At 36.3% G+C, this 25096-nt stretch overlaps 2 protein-coding genes and 1 pseudogene across 2 annotated transcripts in view; 1 reads left to right on the forward strand and 2 right to left on the reverse strand.

Annotated features, from left to right (window-relative positions):
- Ano3 (anoctamin 3) overlaps positions 1–25096 on the forward strand; it is a 248104-nt gene that overhangs the window by 182536 nt on the left and 40472 nt on the right.
- Positions 785–13741, reverse strand: Muc15 (mucin 15, cell surface associated). Its single transcript, XM_051183795.1, is given in 5 exon segments — positions 785–1040; positions 3997–4146; positions 5840–5867; positions 5869–6565; positions 13517–13741. Coding segments are annotated over 4 exon segments (999 nt in total). The 5' UTR covers positions 6529–6565; positions 13517–13741; the 3' UTR covers positions 785–879.
- LOC127221788 (60S ribosomal protein L30-like) lies at positions 4656–5055 on the reverse strand (annotated as a pseudogene).

A 25096-nucleotide genomic window follows, 5' to 3' on the forward strand; every position in this document is an offset into this window, starting at 1 on the left:
TAATGTGTTGCAAATTCTATTTCAAGCCAGCAAGTTAAAATCATACTAATTATATGTGAGTATATTCTTTAGCCTTTTACTCATATTACTCATTGAGATTCTAAGGTGTGTAATTAACTGAAACCTGATGTGTACTCATGCAAGTTGGAATTGCAGTAAGGACTTTGAGAACTTTTAGGGAAGGTATCATTTTCCTGGCTAGAGTCAGTTTTCTTGCTGGCTTTGCTGAATGCATTCATTGAAACTGGCCAACTGAAGAGAATGGCCGTGTGTATGTGTGTGCTGTTGTAGAAAATTGAAATGTATTAGAATATGATAAGGCTTTCATTCTTATTGTCTTAATTACTAAGAATAAAAAGAAAATCTACCATATCATATCATATTTCTGAATTTGAAACAAACAAACAAAAAAATTACCATCCAAATCATGCCCCAAGAAAGTGGTTGTTTTGTGATCCTGAATTGCAGACAAGAGGAGTGAAGAGTTAACTCCAGTTTCTTGTTTAAATACAAAATATTGAAAGAAAATAGGTTTGTTCCCCAGATTTTGCATGGAGAATGGTTATTATTAAGTTATCAGTCAGTGTTACCATGGTGATGCATATTATTTTTGCCTTACTCCACAAAGTTTTCCCAGAGAAACAAACCAGAATACAAAGCATGATTATATAATGCACACTTCAGCCCAGCTGAAGACTGTAAGAACAGAAAGCTTTTGGGTGATGGTCATGCTGTTTCAGCTGCACATCTCCTGCTTTTTGCAGCTCTCCCTGCGCAGGTAGCACAGCAATGATTTGCCAAACTTCTTGAAAAGTGAATTTACTAAAAGGTCAAGATGGAGGTGAACTATCGTCCTCTGCAGCCATTTTTCTCCTAGTGTTATATTGAGGTTCGAAGTGGAGGTATATCATCCATGGGAATGCCATCATGCACACTATCTCCACCTTCTGGCATGGATGAATCACTCACAGCTGAGTTGTAATAACTAGAATTTCCAAAATTGACATCATAAGGTTCTGGTGCATTGTCTAATCGCAGAACTGAAAAAAAAAACAGTAAAATCAACAGAGTAGTTTTATGTGGTAATCTCAATGATGAATGCTCAGCCACCTGATTACATTATCAAACTATAGGAACTCTTCTAGGTGATGAACAGATACATCTTCTATGTGCACTTCTCAGACATTACTTCTGAAATGTTAGATAAGTAGAATTTGCATGCCACATTTATTCCATGCATAAGAAAACAGTGGCATTTCTAAAATTCTAAATTAGACACAAAATTAAGAAAATAAGAAAAGCAAAGCTTATCAACAAAGCACACTAATACCTTATACATGAAAATATAAATATAACTGATTGATTTGAATTTTGTGGTTTCAATGTCTGGTACAAAAATTATTTTTTTAGAGAAATTGAATTTATTTTAAGGATATCACAAGAAGCAAAAACAAATATTCAGGAAAAGTTTATAATTTCACTCATCAGATAAGGATACAGTGACTTTTCAACACTTTAGAAATGACCAACCCTACATCTGACAGACAGCTGATTTCAAAGATATACAAAGAACTCAATAAGATAGTTACAAAAATTATTTTTTAAGTTAGGACATTTAATAAAACATTACTATTTACTGATTATCATGAAACCTTGATAGTCAACCCTGTCAAAGAAATAAAGAAACTTATAAAAGTATGTTTCCTTCTTATCTGACAGATCTAAGTATCGCTCAGGACACTGATAGATGAATCAGGAGATTTTTGTTTCATTTTCAGGAAAGTGAAATACTTTCTTAATGATCTGGAGTATGTTTTTCAGAGAATACCTGCTATGTACTGGATATCTTAAAGTACTGTAAGCAGGGACTAATTACTAATTAGATAAGTGATCTAATTATTCCTATAAGTATTATGCTGCCTGACTATTTATTAAGCCATCTGTTTGCAAACTAGTCTCCTGGGAACTCTGGGTCTTTGAAGAGGTCTCCTAAACTATATGGAGGAGATCAAAAAAGGTCTCTTTGTTGACTTGCTGTTGCTCTAGGCATCAGTCACAACTACTTAAAATGGAAAACCTGACAGAATGATTTTTATATTATGTACATAAGACAAAATTCTTATTGAAAATCATGTATTTGAAAACTTAAAAATCCTCTCTTGAACTTTGAAACATGTCACTTTTTTTATATGGATTAGTTGAAACCTACAAACAGAATTCTTCTGAACTTACAGTTAATGGATTTGATTTTCAGTGTGTGTAATATATCAATGATAAACTGAACTCATGAGAATTTAATGAGACTTCACCAGTAGACTCATTAGAGTCAGGTAACTATTTGCATTGGTGGCAGAAATCTTTGTACATGCCAGAAAACAGGAGTGAAATGTCTATGGTGATAAAACACTCTGTTTTATTTAGTGTATCTATATTAATTACAGATATTATTACTACCTTTTAAATCTTGTGTACATGTGCATGTGAGTGTGTGTATGTGTGTGTGTGTGTGTGTGTATGACATGTACTTATGCATGTCTACATGTGTGCATAAATGCATGTGGAGACTGGAAGATGATGTCAGGAGTTTCAAGCGACCTGCATGTCACACATGGAGACATGGTCCCTCAGGTGAACACAGTTCCTCCCAATAAGACTAGGCTCACTAGCCACCTCGTTTAGGGAAATCCCATCTCTACCTGGCAAGGGCTGAAACTGCAGGCTGACTTATCAAAAGTTTCCATGGGTTCTAGAGATTTGAATTCTTGTAGTTATGCTTAGGCAGCAAATATTTAAACCATCAAACTATCTCTAGAGCCTCGTTGACTTAAAAAACAAAAAATAAAAATAAAAAAACATTATATGAGTGGGAAAGTTCTAAATTAAAGTATAATGCCTTTATTTCTCTACATATGAAGCTTTCAGATACTGTGCTTCAGAGCAACATTTCTGTTTTCTTTTATGGTTTTTTTTGCTGTTATTATTATTATTAACATTATTGTTTGAGAGCAGAACTGTTTGTTTTCTTTTCAAGGGATAATAATAAAATAAAATGTAATAATATAAAACAAATACTAACACACATTGGATTTGGGCAAAACAAACAAACAGGAAAAAAGCCCAAAATGGGCACAATAACCAGAGACCTACTTGTTCTCATACTCTGGAATCTCATAAAGACACTAAGCTGGAAGCCAAAAATATAAACAGGGCCTAGAACAGAGACATGCAGACCCGGTACATGCTGCCTCAGTATCTTTGAGGTCTGATCATGTTCATGTAGAGAGCACTGGTTGCAGGGGCAGGGTTCTCTATCCCCTCTGGCTCTTACTTTTCCCCCACCTTTTGCATAGGGCTCCCTTAGCCCTGAGGGGAAGCATTTGGTAGAGACACACCACTATGACTGAGCGTTCCAAAATGTCTCACTTTCTGCATAATGTCTGCCTGTGGGTCTCTATTGGTTCCCATATGATGCAAGAGGATTCTTTTCTGATCATGGTTGATCAAGGAACTTATAATTGTTTTTCATGCTCTTGTATAACTCACTTGGGATGAATTTTTTCTAGGTCCGTTTACATGCAAAGTTCAGACGCATATTTCTAGAATTTCATATCACTGTCTTCAATGATATGTTTGGATTCTGAAAACACGCATGGGAGGGTGTGGAGAGAGGGAGAGAGAGAAAGGGAGGGAGGGAGGGAGAGGGGACTAGGATCGATATGTAAAATAAGAAAAAAATAAATTAAAAAAATAAATAAAAATAAAACAAGTTTTAATAAAATGAGCAAAAATTCCAAGTGTTTTTTAAATGTTGCACAAAGATAATGCAAATTATTACTATTATTATTATAACTAATTATTTTTATTTTGGTGAAGGAGAAGTCTCCAAATGAATCTTGTCTTTCTCTAACATACAACACCCTAACTCTTTCATAGGCAGTGCATTGTCACTTAACTAAAGCCATTGTGCACGGGTGATGGTCTGAAAACTGTTTTTACCTGGTTCATTTCTGTCATCATAAAGTCGCCGATGGGAAAATGAATCTGTTTTCCGTTGTCCACACAATAAATAGCCAACAAGGCTAAGCAGGGAAGCACCCAGAATTCCCCCTAAAATGGCTCCAAATATTATTCCTGTATTTTTATTCCCTAGAAGAAAATAACAAAAAAAAGGTTACAGCTCAGAAGTAAGAAAATAATTATTCATATTCAATAAGCAAAAATACAGATGCAAAGAGACAATATATAAAGATTTGCTATAGATACCAAATGAAGCTGTTCTTAGGCTATATACTCAATTCCACTCCTAAGAAAATTAACTCGTTTTAATAAAATAAATACTATAAATAGAAGCAAACTTAACAATTCTGATAAGAGAGCTATGGTATGGGTAAGTGCTCAGTATTTACAATATATATTTACTGAGTTTAGACAGCAGAAACATTTTAAATATCCTCTCTAATGGATATAAGAATGATAAGATTGTTAAAGTTGTAATATGAAACATATATATTGTTATCATGTTATTTTTAAATGCCTAGATTAGAAGTTAAAAAATTCCCCATATGCAGACAACAGCCTAGAAATGCCAATCCAATTATGTGTTTTTTTTTTTTTTTGTTTGTTTTTGTTTTTTTTTAAAGAGCTCTGGTGGTTTTATTAAAGGAAGGCTTTTCTGGTTCACTACTTCTCAGCAGTCTGTTCTGGCATGCTTCTAATAATATCAGAGTCACCTGGGTCAATGATAGCCAGTGTGCATACTCTGTAGTATTTTCCACATGCTATGCCCAATTCAATGTTATTGCCACTGTAGTGGCACCGGTTTTAGCCAACATGGCATAGTATTCTATTTCAGATTTCCTCAAAGCCGGGCAGTTGTTGGCGAGGATAACCAACTTCGCTTTGCCCTGTCTGATCATCTTGAGAGTCTGTTTGTATCCCAGCACGTACTTCCCACTTTTCATAACAAGCTGGAGCCTAGAGTTGATGGACTCGAGGGACTTTATCGTCTTCTTTGTGGCCACCATCTTCCTGCCTTAGGTGCGGGACAGCCCCCACCAAGAGCAGCCGCCAAGATGGCCAGGGAGCAAGAAAGGAAGGAACTCCCCAATTATGTGTTTATATATTATAATCAATTTAGCCTCTAAGAAAGTCCATCAGAAGGTACTCAGTTCATTAAAAATAATAATAATAAATAATAAATATCAGGCATCCAAGCATACAGCTAACCCTGAGGATATTAAGTATAAAGAATTCATTATACAGCCTCTGACATCTTTCCTATTTTTGGTTTTAAATTTGATGCAGCCTCTAGGGAATCATATAGATATCTATGTAATAATGCTGTGGTCCAAAAAAGTTATGTTTATATAATTCTCATTAGATGTTAAACTAAAAGATAAGGATGCTTTCCTTGTGGTAAGCTTGTCTAAGTAATTCTTTGAATGTCACTGCTCCGTTATTGTTCCGCAGTCACTGTGTGTGGTCTGATAATCTATAGAAGCATTCATTTTGTTCAGTGTTTCAAAGCTCACATGCATATATTTTAAACCTCATTTATAGAATATGCCTGAAAGCACCTGTAGTTAGATTTGTCCCAAAGAAGTAATGGAAATTGTTACCTAATGCCTCGGATAGCATTCTTACTTACCATCATCACTTTCATTGTACTCTCTCTTCATGCTCCCACTTGCTAATAACTACCATGAGTTCAGTTAAGTCCCAGAACCACTTCACAACCTCTGATGTTTCCTCCCCATACCACCATAATTGCCTGCATTTCCCTACAATGGCTCTCTAGAAATTTAGCCTTACCTAAAAAAATTAAATCTACTTTATGTACCTTTTTGGGTGTCTGATGAGTCAGAAAAAAAGTTTTGAATTATTGGTGAATTTTAAGGTAGGCTGTAAAGTTGTTTTTTCTTGATATGGGGTAAAACCAGCAAAGTCATCATTGTTTGTGGCAAGCCATCCAGTAGGTTCAATAGTCAAAGGGGTCACAGGTGTGGTCATTGGAGGCAGAGGGAGGATGCTGACTGTACTAGAAATGTTGTCAGGAATGTTCATGGTATCATTGTCTAGAGACCAAGTAAAGTTTCCTGATGATGTGGGATGTATAGGATTGGAAGGTCCTGAGACATGTAAAGGATTCAAATGTGCTGTAGATGAATTCAAAGGTGACTTGGAAACAAAGCCTTGAGCCAAGGGAGGGGTAGAATATGTGGAGGTAGGTGTTGGACCCTCAGTAGATCTAGCTGTTGGCCAGCTACTAGTGGAACTTATTATTTCATAGGTTGTGGGTAGATCCAAAGGAGAGGTATCTGTCAGCATGGATTTGGAGCCGTTACTACGTTCATTCTCTGAAGTTACATTTGTGATTCTTTTGAAAGGAATAGATTTGTTTCCCCTTGTTTTCAAATCTTCTATGGTGTACAGAGTTGCATTTCTTCCTGGATTTTGTTTCTCAGAGCTCCAAAATGGTAATGAAATGAAGAGAATTGAAATAAATGCAATCTGGGCTAAGGTCAACATGTCAGCCTTCTTTGGTATTGGTTTTAGTATGAGGAATCTGAAAGAAAGTAAGAGTCATTTGAATTATTAAGCACATTCTGAGTTTTCTATGGATCTTAGAGAGATATAATGTTGAGATAATAATATATTTCTTATCCTAAAGTTTGTTTTGAATGGCTTATGGATTTAAGCCAGTGACACTAAATTTTATTTTCTATTTTTTCTTTTTATATATATTTATTTTTTTCTTATTTTACATATCGATCCCAGTTCCCTCTCCCTCTTTTCCATGCTCCCTGACTCCCCTCTCATCCCACTCCACCCCCACTCCACAGGGAGGGTGATGCCTTCCAGGAGGGATCATCAAAATCAGTTAATTTTAAATTCTATTTTCTATATAATCCCTCCTTCTAACAAAAGGCCAGAGAACAACCTTGTCAAGTTACATACTATTTTAAAGATCACTGAGCTTGAAACAACTAGAAAAAAAATTATACTCATTATATATGTTCATATACATAGGCTGCTAAGTAACTGTTTAAATATTGTAAATATAGTATATACAGAGTTGTCTGCTTTCTTCAAACTATTTAAGAAAACAGCCTCTTTACAGAGATGTTATTTTGAATTCTAACTGTGAAAATGACTTCACTGATCAGACACTAAATGTCCCATTCTTAGATCTAGGAAGGAAATCTTTCCACTCTCTTAGTACATTTTAATTCATGTTTACTTTTAAATTACTGGAGCTATAACCAATAAAGAATATTGTTGAGGGTATGTGATGTAAAAAACTATTAGGTAATAAAACTGTGATGGTAACCTCACTAACCCAAGCACACCATTCTGCTTAATATGCAAATTCCCTAAGGGTGATAAGGGTTTTCCCTTGGAGCAAACATATTTTAAAATACTGGTTTGTGCCATAATTACCTATAGAATCGTCATTTGTAAGTTATTAATATATTATTGTCAAGATAACTACACTTTTACAGTATTGTTTTTAAACTATATAAATAGTATATGAAAAAGCATTCAGAACAGTATTGGGCCTAAAGTAAGCACTTAATATCCCAACCTCTATTGGTATCAACCAAATATCACAATATATCTATAATGCAGCAGTTCTCAACCTTTGGGTCATGACTTCTTTGGGGATCAAATGACCCTTTCTTGAGGGTGGCCCAATTCCCTCCACAAAACACAGATATGTACATTACATTTTAAACAGTAGCAAAGTTATGGATTTAAGCCAGTGACACTAAATTTTATTTTCTATTTTTTCCTTTTATATATATTTATTTTTTTCTTATTTTACATATCGATCCCAGTTCCCTCTCCCTCTTTTCCTTTCTTGAGGGTGGCCCAATTCCCTCCCCAAAACACAGATATGTACATTACATTTTAAACAGTAGCAAAGTTATAGTTATGAAGTGGCAACAAAAGTAATGTCATGGGTGGGAATAACCACAATATGACAAATTGCAATAAACACTCTCAGCATTAAGAATGTTAACAATGATGGCTACAATATCTCAGAGATTACAAAATTTACAGTAACATTGCACTGGATACAGTGATATCTTAAGAATAGCTTGTGTTATGTTTTTCACATTGAAGAAGAAACTGAAGCTCAGGGTGGCTAGTAATATAAATTATTAAACAGAAGAGGCAAGCAAAATGCAAAATGATAAAGTAAGTTTGGCTGGATTTTCATATTTAAAAAAATGTTAGCCTGGAGCCGAAAACATTGCTTAGTTGCTAGAGTGCTTACCTAGCATGCAAAAAGTTGACATTCTGCCCCAGCATTGCATAAATCCAGCAAGCTGGGACATGCCTGTATTACCAGCAGTAGGGAGGAATGTGGAGGAAGTACAGAAGCATTAGAGGCACAAGGTAATTCTCAACTACATAGTTCGAGTCCAGCATAGACTATATGAGACTCCATGTCAAGCAGTCTCTTCAAACAATAAAGTCTGAGAACTGAATCAATGCTCTGCAGTTGGATTTTACATTTCCTAACTTGACTCAGGAAAATAAAGTCCCATTGCTAAATTTTATGTTCATTGTTACCTGCCAGTTTTTAAAATATTTATTTTTATTTTATGTGAATGAGGGTTTCCTGAATGCATGTGTAGCAAAAGCATGTCAGGCACCCATGGATGTCAAAAGAGGACATCAGGTATGGTGGAACTGGAGTTACAGACAATTGTGAATTGCCATATGTGTTCTGAGAATCAAACTCAGATTCACTGGAAGACCAGTCTGTGATTTTAAGCACTGAGCCATCTCTCCAGTGCCTGGCCTGAAGTTCTTCAAGGACTTTAGAGAGCCTCTGTACCCCTCTGAGCATAACTTTGTTGTATTTACTACACTCCCCTTCCACTCAGTAATCTGTTGCAAGTTAAAAAAAAATCTGCGTTATATTCTGTTATACTGTCTTCATCAAAAGCTTTTAAAAATCAGACTGAGGTTTTGCATTTCAAAGATTTCACTGTGGTATAACTTCTTTCATTCCCGTTCTAATCACTTAAGAAAATTCTTCTTAAAATATAAAGCAGGTAGGTATTCAGGAATATTCATGGGCACATTACTTATGATTTCTGGCTGAAATACACCAGTAACAGATTGAAGAACAAATCCTAACCTATTCATATGCTGAAAATTAGCATCTTACCGGTTTATGCAACAGTATGGATGATTATCATCAACATAATGCAAAGCCTAAAAGTTCAGGCATATTGTGTAATCCTACATATATAAAGTTCAAAACAGCCACAACTCTCTGTAAAGAGACAACTGATTGCAGATGGACACATGTGGGAAGAAGGTACTGTTCACTGAAAGGTTTCTTGTGTACTCCTCTTACTCTGATTCCAGACAAGATTAGAGAACTATTTACATTTGTGGTAATTCCATTTCCTTATATTTTATTTCCATTTTTTTGGTGATAATTAATATAAGTGGTTTAAGTCCTAAAATTATTAACACAATCAAAAATGTAATTAGTTATACACTTATTATGTTAGAAACTTTATACTTTTTTCCATTGAATTCTTACAAAGCAATCACAGAACAAGATTTGTAACTGTAAATGAGTTAGAGCTACAAATAATTAAGTGGAGGAATAAAGAGTGTCAATGAAGTGTCCAAGCACTCACATTAGTGAATCAAATTCAGGGTTAGAATAAATCTTGGCATACTTGAGTTAATGTTAATGTCACTCAATAACTGTAGGGAACTGGATTCAGAGTCTCCCAACAGCATGAAAATCTGAAGCTGGTAAAGCCTTTTATGTAGTATGTCACAGATACTGACACATTACCTAATCCTTTCCTCCTGTATACTTCAAAGGCTTCTAAAATACTTAGAATACCTGACAAAATGTGAATAATAGATAGTGGAAATGCTAACCAGTTTAAGAAACAATGACATGAAAATATCTGCCTATGTTCAGTGCAAGCCTTTCTTCTGAACTGTTCCAATTTGCCTTTGGATAAATGCATGGACACACAGCCCATGAATATGCAGGGCCAACCATACTCTGTAGACCATTACATACAACTTAGTTCATGCTATCAGTGTAGACCTTCCTACCATTGTTTTAAACACAGCTTCTAAGTTGAAGAGTCTAAAGCATTCTAAAAACACTGCAAACACAGGTTCATCTATCTTAAGTGCTTCTCAACACTTAACATAAAAAAACCCCAACAACTTCTATGTATGGTTTCTTGTATGATCCATGTAAATAAAAGACATAAGTGCATTTTCCCTAGACCTATAGCTGGTCAATATTCCATTTAGTGAATGCCTTGTGTTGTAGGTACATTTTAAATGCAGTTTAGCTTGGTGTAGCTACATGTACATTTCAGAGATGTTTTTCTCCAGTGAAATCTTTACAAATCACAACACATATAGTTATCTTTCTTTTCATCTGCTGCCTGTGCTCTAGACTTTAGGCATTGTACTTGGTCACTCTTTTTATTGTTTTTATGCCAATTAGTTTATGTTCTCTCTATTTAGGCATTTTCCTTATTTTCTTCTAAAAAAAAAAAAAAAAAAAAAAACAAAAACCATGATTGCCAAAGGTAGGGTAAAGGCCCTTAGCTGTTCTAACTTTCTTTCAGTTTTGCATGAGCAACCTAGCCTGGAGCTTTTACTCCCTTCCTGTAATGGGAATCCTTGTATCACCAGCCAACAAAGTGAGCTTTATTGCACCAGTTTCACCTTGCCGGTAACATTGAACCACCCAGGGCATCTCTCATTCCTTCACCTCACTTTTGAGTGTAACCTGAAAACCTTGAGTATCAACACCCCAAATAAGCCAAAGCACTGTTACTACCTATAACTTATCTTCTGGGAAAAAGTTTAAAATGAAGGAAGAGAGGGACAGATATTATGTCTGAACACAAGATAAAGATAATTGAGACATGAATACAGCTGTGGCCATGGCATTGCAAAGACTGATTTAGGCCTGTAAGTCTGACATTTGTGTCAGGAGATAAATTTGCTTCTCTTCTCAGGCTTCAAGAGTAACCATTTAACTAGCATGCCTTAGATACTGCTCATCTAAAAAGAATAGAAGGAAACTCAAATCTAAGCCATCCAGTATTCAGAACTTTTGCTGTGAGCATTTGCAGAAGCAAGGATGTTGTGAGTCAGGTTAAGTTGGACCTGGCTGAATTAAACAATGTATACTGTGAGGACAATATAAAACCTACAGAGGACAGTGGGTAAAATTTTTATTTTTCCCCTTTCATTTTTGTCTTTGAATCCCTCCCCATTTATAGGTTACAAACATTTAAACAATATAGTATATTTGTGTAACATATTAAGCTGAAATTAATTGTGCTGGGTTATTAACATCATGCTTGAGTTTGCCTGAGTTCGGCTACCAGCCAGATGTCCTGTGGAGTGGGAAGAAAGGGATAAATTCAAAGATGAAGTGTTCAGAGAAAGAAAACAAAATCAAGTTAACTAGGTAGCATATCCCTCCTCCTCCTGTGTTTATTGCCTCTTCTTGCACCAGGTGAGAGTAATACTAGAGGCATAACATCCAAAGATATTTAGGAAGTATAACAGAAACAGATGTGTAATCATCATAAACTTTAAAAACTAAGGACAGAATTGTCATATGTGGACCAGAAAGAAAAGAGGATTCTGAGCCAGTCAAAATTCCTTAACACAGTTTCTCAATGTCTTGAAATTAAATCTTTACTGTTCTTTTTATTTAACAATACTTGTAGTTTCATTGCAAAAGAGTCCATTTCAATTTTTAAACATTTCTTCTACAGAGAGATTGAACACTGCCTATTCCTTTTCTTTAGTGTTAGCACTGAAAGGTGCCTTCCTATTGCTACATCTCTGTGGAGAGGCTGGAAACCCCTGTGAGGGAGACAGCATCCATGGAGGTGAACCCTCTTGCTCTGCTTAATTTTGATTGCTCATAATTGTATAATATCATTATTCTGCCAAATTTCCCCTTTGTAACTGAATTATACTATTTATACTTTCATAATAAGGAGGTGCACTGGCTCTGTCTGGTTATAAATCCATACAAGAGAATGTATGGTATTAATTCTCAATTCAACCAGGAGAGGAGTTTTATATAATGCCATCAGTTCAGGTATTTGGAAGATCCCATATAATGTTCTGTCTCTGTGGTGAATACCTGAGAGGTACAGGCCCCATTTTGCCCAATTGCTTTGGTTGTTTCTTGTCGAAGATTCATCTGGGTTTGTTTATTTGTTCGGTTTTGTCATGAAAGTTCAGTCAGCCATGTAGCTAATATCCCAGGAAGAATTTGAGTCCTTGTGTGTTATTCTAAGTAGCTTTAGCAATTTGGGCTAGTATTAAGTATGTTCTCTAGAGCCACATTAATAAGAACATAGGCAATTTATGTTCTAAAACTCATTATATAAAGGATTGGAAGCATGAGAAGTCAGAAATTTTACTTATACCTGAGAACTTCCTTTATAATTATTGTTTCACTTTTATTTGAGGAAAAAAAGTATGAATGAATGATTTTTTCCTTGAGAAAAATTCCCCAAGGTTTTGCTATCACTCCATTAAAAGGCTCAGATATACATGAATCTATAAAAAAATAAAATAAGAGAATGACATCTTGCCTACTAACTTGGGAGTCCAGTCATGAATTTCACAACTGTTAAAAAATAGATGGATGACTACAAAGCTTAGAAAGAAAGTGTCTCCAAAAGAGATATTCTGGATCCAAATTCTGAAGGTTAGACTTCTATCACATTTCACGTCTTTAGAAACAGCCTCTATGAATCAAAGAGAAAGTGGGTCAACAAGAAACCATCCCTTTTAAGAAGGGTTCAAAATCCCTCAAGCTGAAATGACATTTACAAACCCTATCTAAATTCCCATTCCATAGGAGGTCTTGTATGAGTGACTTAGCCTTCTGAAATTTCTGAGAATGCCAGACATGTCTACTTAGCATGTAGATAACAAAATTAACAAAAGTTTTCAACTTTTTTAGTTAAGAACACCATTGAAAAGGATGTGTAGAAGCTTTTAATTTGTCTAGTGTAAAGATAATTTTTCCAAAAACCCATAAAAATGTATTATACTTAAAAATAAAACTTTAAGCCTGAATGCATATTTTAAAGCTACTCAGTATGTGTTCCTGCCACCAACTCTACTTTAAACATTTTGGTAATTTGCTAAGACTTGACCAAACCCTGTGGTTGAGACGCACATTTAAAGTAATATTTTCACTGAACACTTTTGCTAGTTTAGTTGGTTAACCACATTGGCAGTACTTCCTAAAGTGAGCTCATTTAATAGTGTGAATGTCCACTAAGAAGATAATTCATGAAGGAAACAACGGCCTGTTTATACCAGTCTCTGTGGCTACTTGTTTTACTGTTCTGTCAAAGATTGAGGCCACTGTGATTCCTTTTGATAAAGGTGAGGGAGAGAGAGACAGAAACGGAGAGAAAGAGAGAGGGAGGGAGAAAATGAATCCCAAGAAGCACACACTTACCTTTCAGAAGTAACAGGTGTTTATAGACAGGGAACCAAATATCAAGTTGGCCTAGCTGGAATGAGTCCTCAGCACATGAAAGAGCAGGTGGGTTAAGTGTGACAGTGTGGCTTTGAGCAGGACATAGGCAGATGCTAGAGAAACAAAATTAGGTGGGGCTAGCTGGCTCACTGGCTGGCTGCCTGGCAGGCAGTATCTTGCTTGTGTAATAGAGCAGCCAAGAACCTGACTGACCTGCCTCTCTGCTGTAAGCAATAGGATATCACCTCACGGAGGTCTGAAAAAAGTCCAACCCTCTAGCTTTCATAGGTTGTTTCGTCAGATTTTGAGATAGGTTCGTTCTCTACAACTATAGCAAAAAGGGGGATTGTTTATTTTTTGAGGTGGGGGGAGGCGGTTGGTGGTATCCTCTGGTGCTTTGAGAACTCTTGAAACATGCTGACTACCACTTTGCAGGTAAGAAAATATGAGTGAGTCATGCTCCACACCTGCTTCTGTATGCTAGCCCAAATTATTTCACGTCACAAAACAAACCCGTCAGTCCTTTTCTGCAGTGGCCCTTTGTGACCTTAAACCTGAATGTGAAAAATTCATAGGGGTCAGTAGTGAGGGACTTACCTGAGTTGCACTGAATTTGGTAGTATAGAAAGTCACACAAAGTCAATGAATGTTTATTGAGGTCCTTGAGAATACCGTACAAGGTTACTTTAGAAATAACCTCCAGTACTAAATTTGGTTTCTTGTTTATTTTCTATCATTGGGACTTGTGTGAGAATGAGCCAGGAGCCTTTTTGATCTAGCAGTTTCTACTCTGTGTTCTATTTGCTTTTACTCTCAAGTTAGAAGCTAGATGATTTGTAGTATGCCTGGGACATACTTAATTAAATACTTGAGTTAGTAACAATTTTTCATGATTGATTCCTTTTACCTCCTTCCATGTCTTATCAAAGGAAGAAATGTAACAGTGGAATATTATTCACTTCAATATTTGGGGACTGGTATTAGTCTGTCCCGTTTAATATATGTAAGGCTTATGCTTTGTTTCTGTTGTACAAACAGTTGGATTTTTGACTGCTGAAGGAATAAATAAAACTTCAGCTAAAATGAGATGAATGTATGGAATCTGATGTTGATTGGTTTCAGAAAAGAATGAGGTAACTCTATAGTTTTAAATCTTCTGCACCCCAAATACAGAGGTTGATTAGAAATTAAACTCCTAAAAAAAGTATTCACTCCAAGGATATTTAAGCTGTGTCTACATTGGCATGAAGAAAAACAAGTTAAACTCATTCAGACCACTGGTTGCTGAGCGATGGCTGAATAGAGTTCAATTGGTTATCTTCAGATTATCAAGTTGCCAGGCAAAGAATTTACTGAGAATGGGAATATTCCCTGTCTGAAATCAAGGAACTGAGTATGAACAAACAGCTTTGAGTGTACTGTATTCCTCGACTTTCTCCTAGGTATGTGCACGAATGTCATTATCCCTTTCTGTGACTTCAAAGTAGTAATTATATAGATGGTGAGAGGCAGGAACATTGCAAAGCATTTGTGTTCCAACTCTTTTCTTTGGTAGCCCTGAATGTCAAAGTTGTCTTGACCCTTTCCTGAAGATGTTAGCTAAGAGTTCAGTACCTTCCTACAACCAAAACCATCAGATTAGAACGAATGGTAAGGAAAAGTCCTACTTTAACATCCATCATGAGAACACCTAGAAATAAACCTAAAACTGTAAAGTATACATTAATTGTTATTAAGGTTGATTGTGACCAGAAACTTTTTATTCACATGAAGCTATATGTGAATTACTTAGAAAGACAGACAGATGGACAGATAGAAATAAATATAAATAGATGATAGATAGATAGATAGATAGATAGATAGATAGATAGATGTCTCCAAAAACACTCACTGAGGTACAGTTCCAAGTGTATATGACCTGCTAGGTAAGGCTAGTTTCTCCTGAAAATCTCAACCAAAGAGCAATTTCTGACAATTTCACTAACCAGACCAAATGAGATAATACATTTAACAGTGTGTGTGTGTGTGTGTGTGTGTGTGTGTGTGTGTGTGTGTGTAGTATGTATGTATGTGTGTATTATGCATACCTATTATGATACTATCTATGAATTCAAACTATTTTATTATTCATTAGTGAAGACTTATAATCCACACTAGGAAGAAATATTTCTTGATTTTAAAGTCAAATTTAATATGAACATATATTCCTATAGATTATGGGTTTAAAATCAAATCCCTGTAGTTTGTAACCACACTTAAAGCTGTTCTAGAAGAAAACACCATTTTATAGCCACATACACATGCAATAACACATCCTAGCGTGCATACAGACATAAGCATGCTAAGGAAAGTTGTGAAGTTGATAAGCCACTATAAGTAACTTTAAGTGATAGATTCTGTATTGATCTTTGACTTTTATGTCAACCTATAGTTCAAAGAAATGATATTACTGTAACAAACTCTTCCCTATTACTTAGTGAGCACATCCTCTCAGTATGTTAGTCATAAAAAGTAAAATACAGTTTATAGTGAAACAAACCCATTGCACTATATAAATGCAATAGGGATATTAAAAAACAGTTTATTTGGGTATTTTCCTGTATGGTATAAGGCCTAACACTAGTTCCCCACTGTGTCCATTTAGCTACCTTTCAATTTCTGTAAACACAAGGTAGAAAATGATTTGTGGGCTGCTGTTCCATAAGCACTTAAAAATAAATTTCTTAGTGTTTTCTTTATTAACAAGGTCATGCTCTGCTTATGTTAGCAGAATAGATTTCCAATGTACAGCCCTACCACCTGATCATTCAGTGTAAGACTTTTTAGGCTCATTCTGGCGGTTCTCAGTTCTCATACTGAGGGAGGCAGCTGTGTGCGTGGTAAGGCAAGTTTGGCCACTGAGTCATATTTCTTTATTGAGTCCTGCCTTTGCAGCTTGCTCATTTCATAACTGTAGCTAGTCACATTTCTAAGGCTGCCCTCTCATTTGTAAAACAGAGAAAGTAACTCCTACCACACTAGTTGCCTGTGGGGAGTCAATGACTTTAAATTAGGAAGAGAAGACACCACCTGGACCCAGTTAATGACAGGAAGGATCATTTTTATTTTGAGATGTTGGAACTTGAGGTTTAGCATAGCCAAGATAAGAAGTTAAAATGAAACCAACAAAGAGTTCAAAACCTTGAATTATTCTGAACTTTTTTTTGTATCTCTTGGCATAGGAATTGGTTAATAATACTCATTGAATAAAATATAAGTGAGATATTTATATTTAATTGATTTCATTTCCCTATAGGAAGGCTTTTTGTGATCATAACTTTTGTAAAACTAGCCCTCACTTTTTCACATATCTTAATATCACCTTCCTTATGTTTTCCTCATAGTATTATTTACTTACATAATACTTTATATCTTACTTTGTGTGTGTATGTATGTGTTTTTTAATATCAACTTAGGAAAGCAGGTACTTTGGCTCCATTTCCATCAATGTTTCATGCACACAACTGAATGAGGCTCACAGTGAGAGGTCTGGTGTACAGAAATTGCTCAACAAAGTCTCAATAAATGATTGAGTGGATGTATATATAAATAAAGAACACATTTAACATCAGTGATATTAACATCAGTATTCTACCTAGTTGATTCATTTTTTCTTGTTGATTCATTTAGTTCTGAAACCTGATGGTATACTTTTCATTTAAAATCACACTTTGCCTAGACTCAGGGGCATATATATGTAATCCCAGCACTTCAGGTTGAGTCAGGGAATAAAGGAGTTCAGGGACAGTCTCAGCTACTTATAAGTTCAAGGCTAGCCTGGACTATATGTGACCATTTTCAAACAAAGGAAGACATTCCTTGAACACATTTGTATTTGTATATACCACCCTGTGCTGTTTCCTCTAGTAGATAATTAGGGGAGTGTTATTAGCCACAGAAATTGACCCTAAAAAAGGAATATATCATCTTCTGTTCCAAGAATGCAGAAAATATGGGAACTCCATCTCCATAGCAATCCTTGGCCTCCACAGATACCTGAAAGCACAGGTCACTCATGCACACATACCACACACACACACACACACACACACACACACACATACACACATATACACACGAACACACCCACTCGCATGCGTGCATACACATACAAATAATTAAAGAAAAATAGGATGTATCTAAAAAAACAAATAGAATCTATAAATAATAAATAAGACTAGGTCCATTATATCTATACCCTGAGAGGACATTAAGAATCAAAGCAGCTTGGATAATTCAGAAGCAAGGCTATTGGAACAAGTGCCTCTGTGTATTGTAGCTTACAAGAGCTATTTTAGTAGAGTGGTTGGTCAGATTTACACTAAGCCATGAGTTAAAAAGCATCTAGAGAAGTGGAGTGAGCATCTCCAGGAAGTAGATGACTATAACACTGACAGGCAGAAGGAGATATGAATCAATAATGAATATTCAAACCTGTGAATATTTGAAGGAGATGAAGTGGTCCTGGGTCACAGTTAAGAGCAAAACATTCAAAAGTTTCTCTTCATTTTTTATTGATGTTAGGGACAGCCATCACTTGAGAGCATTTCATGGAAAGTGGGAATTCAGGGGAGTGCCAAATGACGGTTAGAGCAAGAATGTAAGGAAGCAGAAACTACTTAGCTATTGATTGAGCATGCCATCGGAGACAAGATGGCAAGATGGTTCATCAGAAAAGCAGTTCTCTTTCCATGGAGGAATGGACATTGGAGAGTTAGAGGTGATTTGGAAATTTGTAGTTCCTTGAAATAACTAACAAAAGTAGGGTTAAGGGGGCAATGATATTTAATGTGCCAGTTGTGTATGGTGACAGGAAAAAAGTGGGACTGAATTGTCTAGGCAATCTCTGGATACCAGCTGATTTAATAATTTCAAAGTAGAACACTTTCCTAGTATCTAAGGGTATTTAGAATTTGCAAGGGTATCTTTGCACATACCAAATTTACATAGATGTCTATAGTAAATCATGATATTCTTTTGTGCACAGGTACCATAGCCAGTTCACTCCTGTGTGATGAAGTATAAAAGTATCCAAGCCTTCTTCCTTTAAACTCTATTTCATTGTGGAGTCAAGTACCTTTTGGTAACCCTTGCCTAAGTGATCAAACACTCACTCTATCTTGACCTATTTTATATAGTGAAGTTATAGCCAGGCATAAATGTAAAAAGGCAGCAAAGTTCACAGGTTAATAGTAATGGGACTTGGTGTAGCACTCTTAGGAACAGACGCTTGTGAGCTATTCAAACTTCCTAAGTCCCCAAGGCAAGATAATCAGAAACTCCTGAAGAAAAAAAAATCACTTCTTTCTACTTGGAAAAAAGTTACCTAGATAAATCACATCTGCTATATCACACAGGAGTTTGTGTTGAGGGATCTCACCACTGAGCTGTAACTTAGAGAGGACAATGGAGATTCAAGAAGCTACACCACCAGTGTGTACCCAAAAGAGGAATCTTAGTATACTTCTTGGCTCAAACTCTGGCATCAGAGGAAAGGGACACTTATTCATGGACTAAAGAGGATTTTAAATCAAGTTCACAGGCACCACATGACAATGCCATTTGGTCTTTTCATCCGCTGAAAGACTGACAGAACCTAAAACCTTTCTAAAGCCCAGTGAAAAGACTTGATTTTTAACTAAACTCCTTTCCTAGAGGTGCTTAGCTGCAAACAAAGAATATTTCTGTGCTGAGTCAGGAAAGAATCCTGAAAGAGTGACATACAGGGATATTATGAATCCCCTGCTTTAAACCTGGAGTTAAAATCAGTAACAGGATCACAGACATCGGAGCAACTTGAGTCAAGTTCATTGTGAGCAAGTTTGCTATACTTTCTGAGCTTTAATGTGCTTGCCAGGAAAGTAACTTCTTACAAATGGGACTGTGGCAAAGGCTTGATGAGTAAATGTGCAGATCATGTGATAGAGTAGCAGGTCCACAAAATACAGGGAATTTTTTGTATATGTTTGGGTAGCAAAACAACAGTTCCTTATGTAGCCTAGGCTAGACTTATACTAATAATTTCCTGCCTAATCATCAGTTCTGAAAGACAGTTATGGGCCATCATCACCCCCATTTGTTTTTAATGCATTTTACCTATTTGTAAGAAAGGGAATAAAAATTTTGAAGACCTATTTAAAAAATAGAAAACAAGATATGCAAACACAAATTTAGGCACAAAAGTAAGGAAAATGGTAGCCTGGTGTGGCAATCTACATCTAAATAAATACCTTCCCATTTAGGTCTGTGACTTCAAACGAACATGGGTAAGATGCTCTCTCACTTTTTTAAGTAATAAGAGAAAACCTCAAATGTCAAGGGCTCCAGAAGGAAATACACCAAAAGTAGGGTATAGAAATCACATTTTATCAATTCTTGATACTTCTTGATACTTCTCTGGAACGCTTTTGATCTTGATTTTTCTGAGCTTTTTTAAAAAATATTACTTCTTCAGTGGACAATCAACAACATTACTCAAGAGTACTAGGCAGAATTATGCTTTCCTTTCCCTCCAGAATATCTAAGTCAATGTCATTTTGATTACTGATCATGAAAATTTTGTTCAGCTTTAAAATGCTGAATGCACTGTGCATTTCTAAGATTGTTACAAATTCCATAGTTCAAAGCTCACTATATTTCAAAACTTATTTCTCTTCTATTGTCTGTGTTGAGCCCTATGGAGGAAAAGTAAATATTTAATAGTGTTTAGGTGGCTTATATCTGCCAATCAGGAAAAATAAATGAAGAATTCATTTTTTGAGCAGTTTTCTGGGGGACAAAGCTATTCCAGATATTAACAATAGATGAAGATGGAAAGCTTTTTTCAGGTCTCTCTTCCATTTATATAAATTTACAGCTGCTGTGATCCTTTCTCTGAGCACCATTAAGATACTAGTCTTAAATATACTGATGAGAACAATGTGGGAGTGGTTATGTTGATAGTTGCTGTCTGTTAGTGGGACAGTGATGACTATGTGTGCTTTGGTACAAGCTTAATTCATTTGGCACAAACCCCTGTAAAACTAGATTTCAGCAAAAAACTTAGTCCAGTTATTTCTGCTTGGTGTTACATTTGTAATAAAAATTGTTGGCCAGACGTTGGTTGTACACACCTTTAGTCCCAGCACTCAGGAAGCAGAACAGGCAGGCAGATCTCTGTGAGTTTGAAGGCCAGCCTGATCTAAAGAGCTAGTTCCAGGACAGGCTCCAAAGCAAAGCAGAGAACTCCTGTCTTGAAAAACAAAACAAACATCCCTGGTGAGCAAAAGGACTTTGGAAACACTTTCCCCATGCAGGGATACTCCCTTAACCTAGATGCAGGGAGGAGGGCCTAGACCCTACTCCAAATGACCTGACAGATTTTGATGATCCCTCCTAGATGACATCACCCTCCCTGTACAGTGGTGGGGAGGAATGGGATGGGAGGGGGTTGGGGAGTATGAGAGGGAGGTAGAACTAGGATTAATATGTAAAATAGGAAGAAATGATAAAATTTTTAAAAATAGGAAATAAAACTAGTTTTGAAAATGAAAAAAAAAGAAAAACAAAATAAAATGTTGAACAAAATAGATGAAAGGTAAAGTGAGAAAAGAACATGAAGAAAATTGGTGTCATAATTAACAAAATTATACCTGTTTAATAAGAATGTACCCTAGGGGCTGAGAGATGGCTCAGCAGTTAAGAGTTCTTATTGTTCTTTTGGGAACCTCAATTCCCAGCACCCACATCCAGTGGCTCACAACTTCCTGTAACTCCAGCTGTAGGGTATCCAATACTCCGCCCTGTAGGTTCCTGCTCATATGCACATGAATGTGTACACTCACACACACACACACACACACACACACACACGTAAAATAATATATCTATTAGAAAAGAAGCAAAGGTAGAAAGCTTCCATGTTTATATTTGTATAGATATATTTAATATTTTAGCAACTGAAGTGTGAGTACCCAACTCAATTTGAATAAGTGATGCTACAAAAATTATTTAATATAGAAATTTCAAAATCAAATTAAGTCACATGATTTCTTAGTTTTATTTTTTATTTTTATTATATTTAATTAATTGATTGATAGATTTAGTATGTTTGTGAGTGTGTGTGTATGCATGTGCACCTATGCCAGGACATACCTGTGGATATTAGAGGATAGCTTGCTGGAGTTGATTCTCTCCTTCCACCATGGAAGAGAGTGAGAATCAAAGCTCAAATTCTTGATGTGTTTACACTGAGTTATCTCCCTCTCATGATGACTTTGAGCATCAAAGCTGAGAGACTAATCTGGTCGATATTGTAGTGAGAGTTTTTCATCCAGGCCCCTTCTAACATATCTCCTTACTTCCCTTCTTCCCCCATTCCCTTTCTCTGCTCTTACCTCATATCTGCTTAAGTGAGCTTAAGTGACCCTCAGCCTCCAGCATCCAGCATCCTGCTTCCCGGAGCTACAGGGGAATGCCACCTTACCTAGCTACAGTTCTCCTTGTTTCACATAGCATGACATTCATTAGGCATAACTTCTTATCTCTCTGTGGGGGAATAGACAGTTAGTGATTTCAGAAACTTGTGACTATTTCCATAAATTAGCAAGACTGACTATTTTACCATCTTTACTTCATGTTAGAGAAGGCAGAAGGATGGGAGTGGGTCAGGGAGGCACTGAATGTTGAAGTTAGAGAGAGCACTTGAAATAAGTCTGACAAGTCTAGACTAGTCCCAGGTATGTTCCCCCCGGGTAAGCAGCACTGAGCTCAGGCTTCAGATCTTCCCCTTCATGAACATTCTTCTTGCACACAGGCTTTTCACCAGAAGCCATCTCTAGGCCATTATTGCATTCCTATAAGATGTTTGCTTCAAAACAGACAGGAATGTACCCCAGGCTGAGAATTTGAAGCATACCATATTCATGGCCTGTTTTTCTAAATGTAGAACCTGCTCTGCAAGGTCTCCAGGTTCTACCCTGTGTGTAGTGGTGTTGCAACACTGCATGGGGAAAGCACATTGTGCTTGGGGATGTTACCGAAAATAAATCCCAAGAATAAAAGAAGGCCTTCAGCTACACTTGGGTGAGGTCCAAACTGGAAGTCTGCTGCTCTGAATTGCCCTGCTTCATATGAGAATTATTGGTGAAGACTCCAAGGCTTTATCTCCTTTGATGAACAGAATAGCTGGAATTTCAGTTTGTTCTCCATGTACAGACATATTTAGCATCATTTGTGTTTGGACTTCATCCTTTTTCTCTGTGCTTTCAAATCCTCTATTCCCTTAGAAATGTAAGAAAGTAGTTTGCAGAATGTTTTAAGTGATTTTTTTCTAAATAAAATAGAAGTTTATACCTGAAAACCCAAAACAGACAAGGAAAGATGGCATCTCTGGTCAATGACTGATATTCTATCCCAGTGTATAATATCCCAGTAGAGCATAATATGAAAGCCTGTAATAATGCAAATAGCACAAGACAAAGAGTGGCAGTTAAATCCCTGGATGCTAGTCATTTAACAAACCTTTATAGACCATTCAATGTGGAAAATAGTAACAAGGTCAGGGGCTGGAGAGATGGTTTAGTGGTAAGAATGTGTAATGTGCATGTGTTAGAGCTGATTCACCTCTGAACAAGTGTGTAAAAAGCTGGGTCTGGTCATACATGTACCTATAACCTTCATTTTGTGCTATGTCATAGATGGGGTTGAGGGGAGGTACAGAGACAGGATTGATGGGATTTTCTAACTACCAGTCTAGGTCGGAATTCAGTGAAAAACTTTTCTCAATGAAATAAGGCAGAAGGAAGGGTGACCCATTGTATTCTGTTGGCTTCTGCATAAACACATATGCACAAACACACACACACACACACACACACACACACAGGGATGGATTAAGAACAGAAAACTATCAAATGAAGAAATAATAAGTAAACTCTGCTGAATATTATAGAAGCTTTTGCAGGTTTGTTAAACTTACATGAGGGTCAGATAGGATTCAATCACAATAGCCTTTTTTTTGTGACTTCTATATAAATAAATAAATAACTAGAAACAAACTACAGAAGCACCTAAACACCTTTCCATGAGCCTTTGATTCTGTTCTGTAGTTATTTACTTTAAGTAAGGAACCATGAGCTCTCTGTGCCCAGTCCCTTATTTATGACGAACATGAATAGTCCGTTCCTTTGTAGAGAAAGCAGGTGATCACAGCATGCTCCTCTACACAGGTCTGTGCTCTGCAGAACATGCATGTGTTCTGTGATCTACTTCTCCCAGACAATTACTAATAAGATACAATATATGTTCCATGATCATTACATGTTCATAACAATACCGTATCTTATGCATCTACAAAGAAAGGCCTATGTGCAGTTTCACTCCTAAACTGTCCCATGTCTGGCCCTGCATTGAAATATTTTTCTCTTTTAAAAATTAACAATGATTTCACTTTTATCTTAGGGTATTATTATTATTATCATCGTTATTTTGGTTTTTCAAGACAGGGTTTCTCTGTGTAGCCTTGTAGACCAGGCTGGCCTAAACTCACAGATATCTGCCTGCATCTGACTGCTTAGCTCTGTGACTAAAGGTATGTGCCACCACTGCCTGGCCTGTTTATTTTTCAATAAGTAAGTTTTAGTGCACCCCTTCCCTTCTTCACCGCTCCACACTTCTGTTGCCATGTTCATTTTGGGCTACTGTGTTGTTGACGTTGTACTCCAGGCTATCCTCCTGTGAGTACCATGTGATTTGATTTCTCCTATTCTTTCTGTTTCCTCACATCTCCAGGACATTTATTTCACAATAGTATTACAATTATTACAACTTTCTCTCAGCTTTCCATTCTCACCTATAAGCACCTCAATTCTCAGTTTCACCTAGTAACACTGAAGGATGCTTTGCATGATATATAGGTAATAGTCTGAGAAGTAGGCTGACTTCCACAGTTCACTTTGGCTTTAAAAATCCCAAGTTTCTAATCTAGTCGATAATCATCTTTGTAGCTCACATAATGTATAACAGATGAAATTTAGACCTTTGTTAATAATTGTGAGACTGAACATTAGAGATGTTGTAAGGGATACATGCATCACATGATTTTTACATGATTTATATATAGTCACAAACTGAGGCAGAGTATTAGTCATTACTAATGTCAATTTGGCTTATAGCTTTGGTGCTAAGGTTCTATTGTGTCAAGAAGTGTGATGTTGATTGCAGTTTCATTTCTTTATCAGTACAACTGTTTTTCCTGGGACATGGTGTGCAACTATCAGTATTTTAGGAGCTTTAAATGAATACTAATGTGGAGCCAGGTATAGAGGCACACACTTTTAATCCCAGTACCTAGAAGGGTAAAGCAAACTAATATTTTTTTCTTTTTTGCTTTCCTATATTTTTTTTTTAATTTTTAAGACAGGGTAGCTTTGTAGATCAAATCAAGCCTGCCTCTTTCTCCCAAGTGATGGGATTAAAGGTGTGTGTGATCACTGCCCAGCTAAATTTCTAATTTCTAATATCAAGGCCAACCTAGTATAC

The sequence above is a fragment of the Phodopus roborovskii genome, unplaced genomic scaffold (genome assembly GCF_943737965.1).
Source record: "Phodopus roborovskii unplaced genomic scaffold, PHOROB, whole genome shotgun sequence".
NCBI lineage: Eukaryota > Metazoa > Chordata > Mammalia > Rodentia > Cricetidae > Phodopus > Phodopus roborovskii.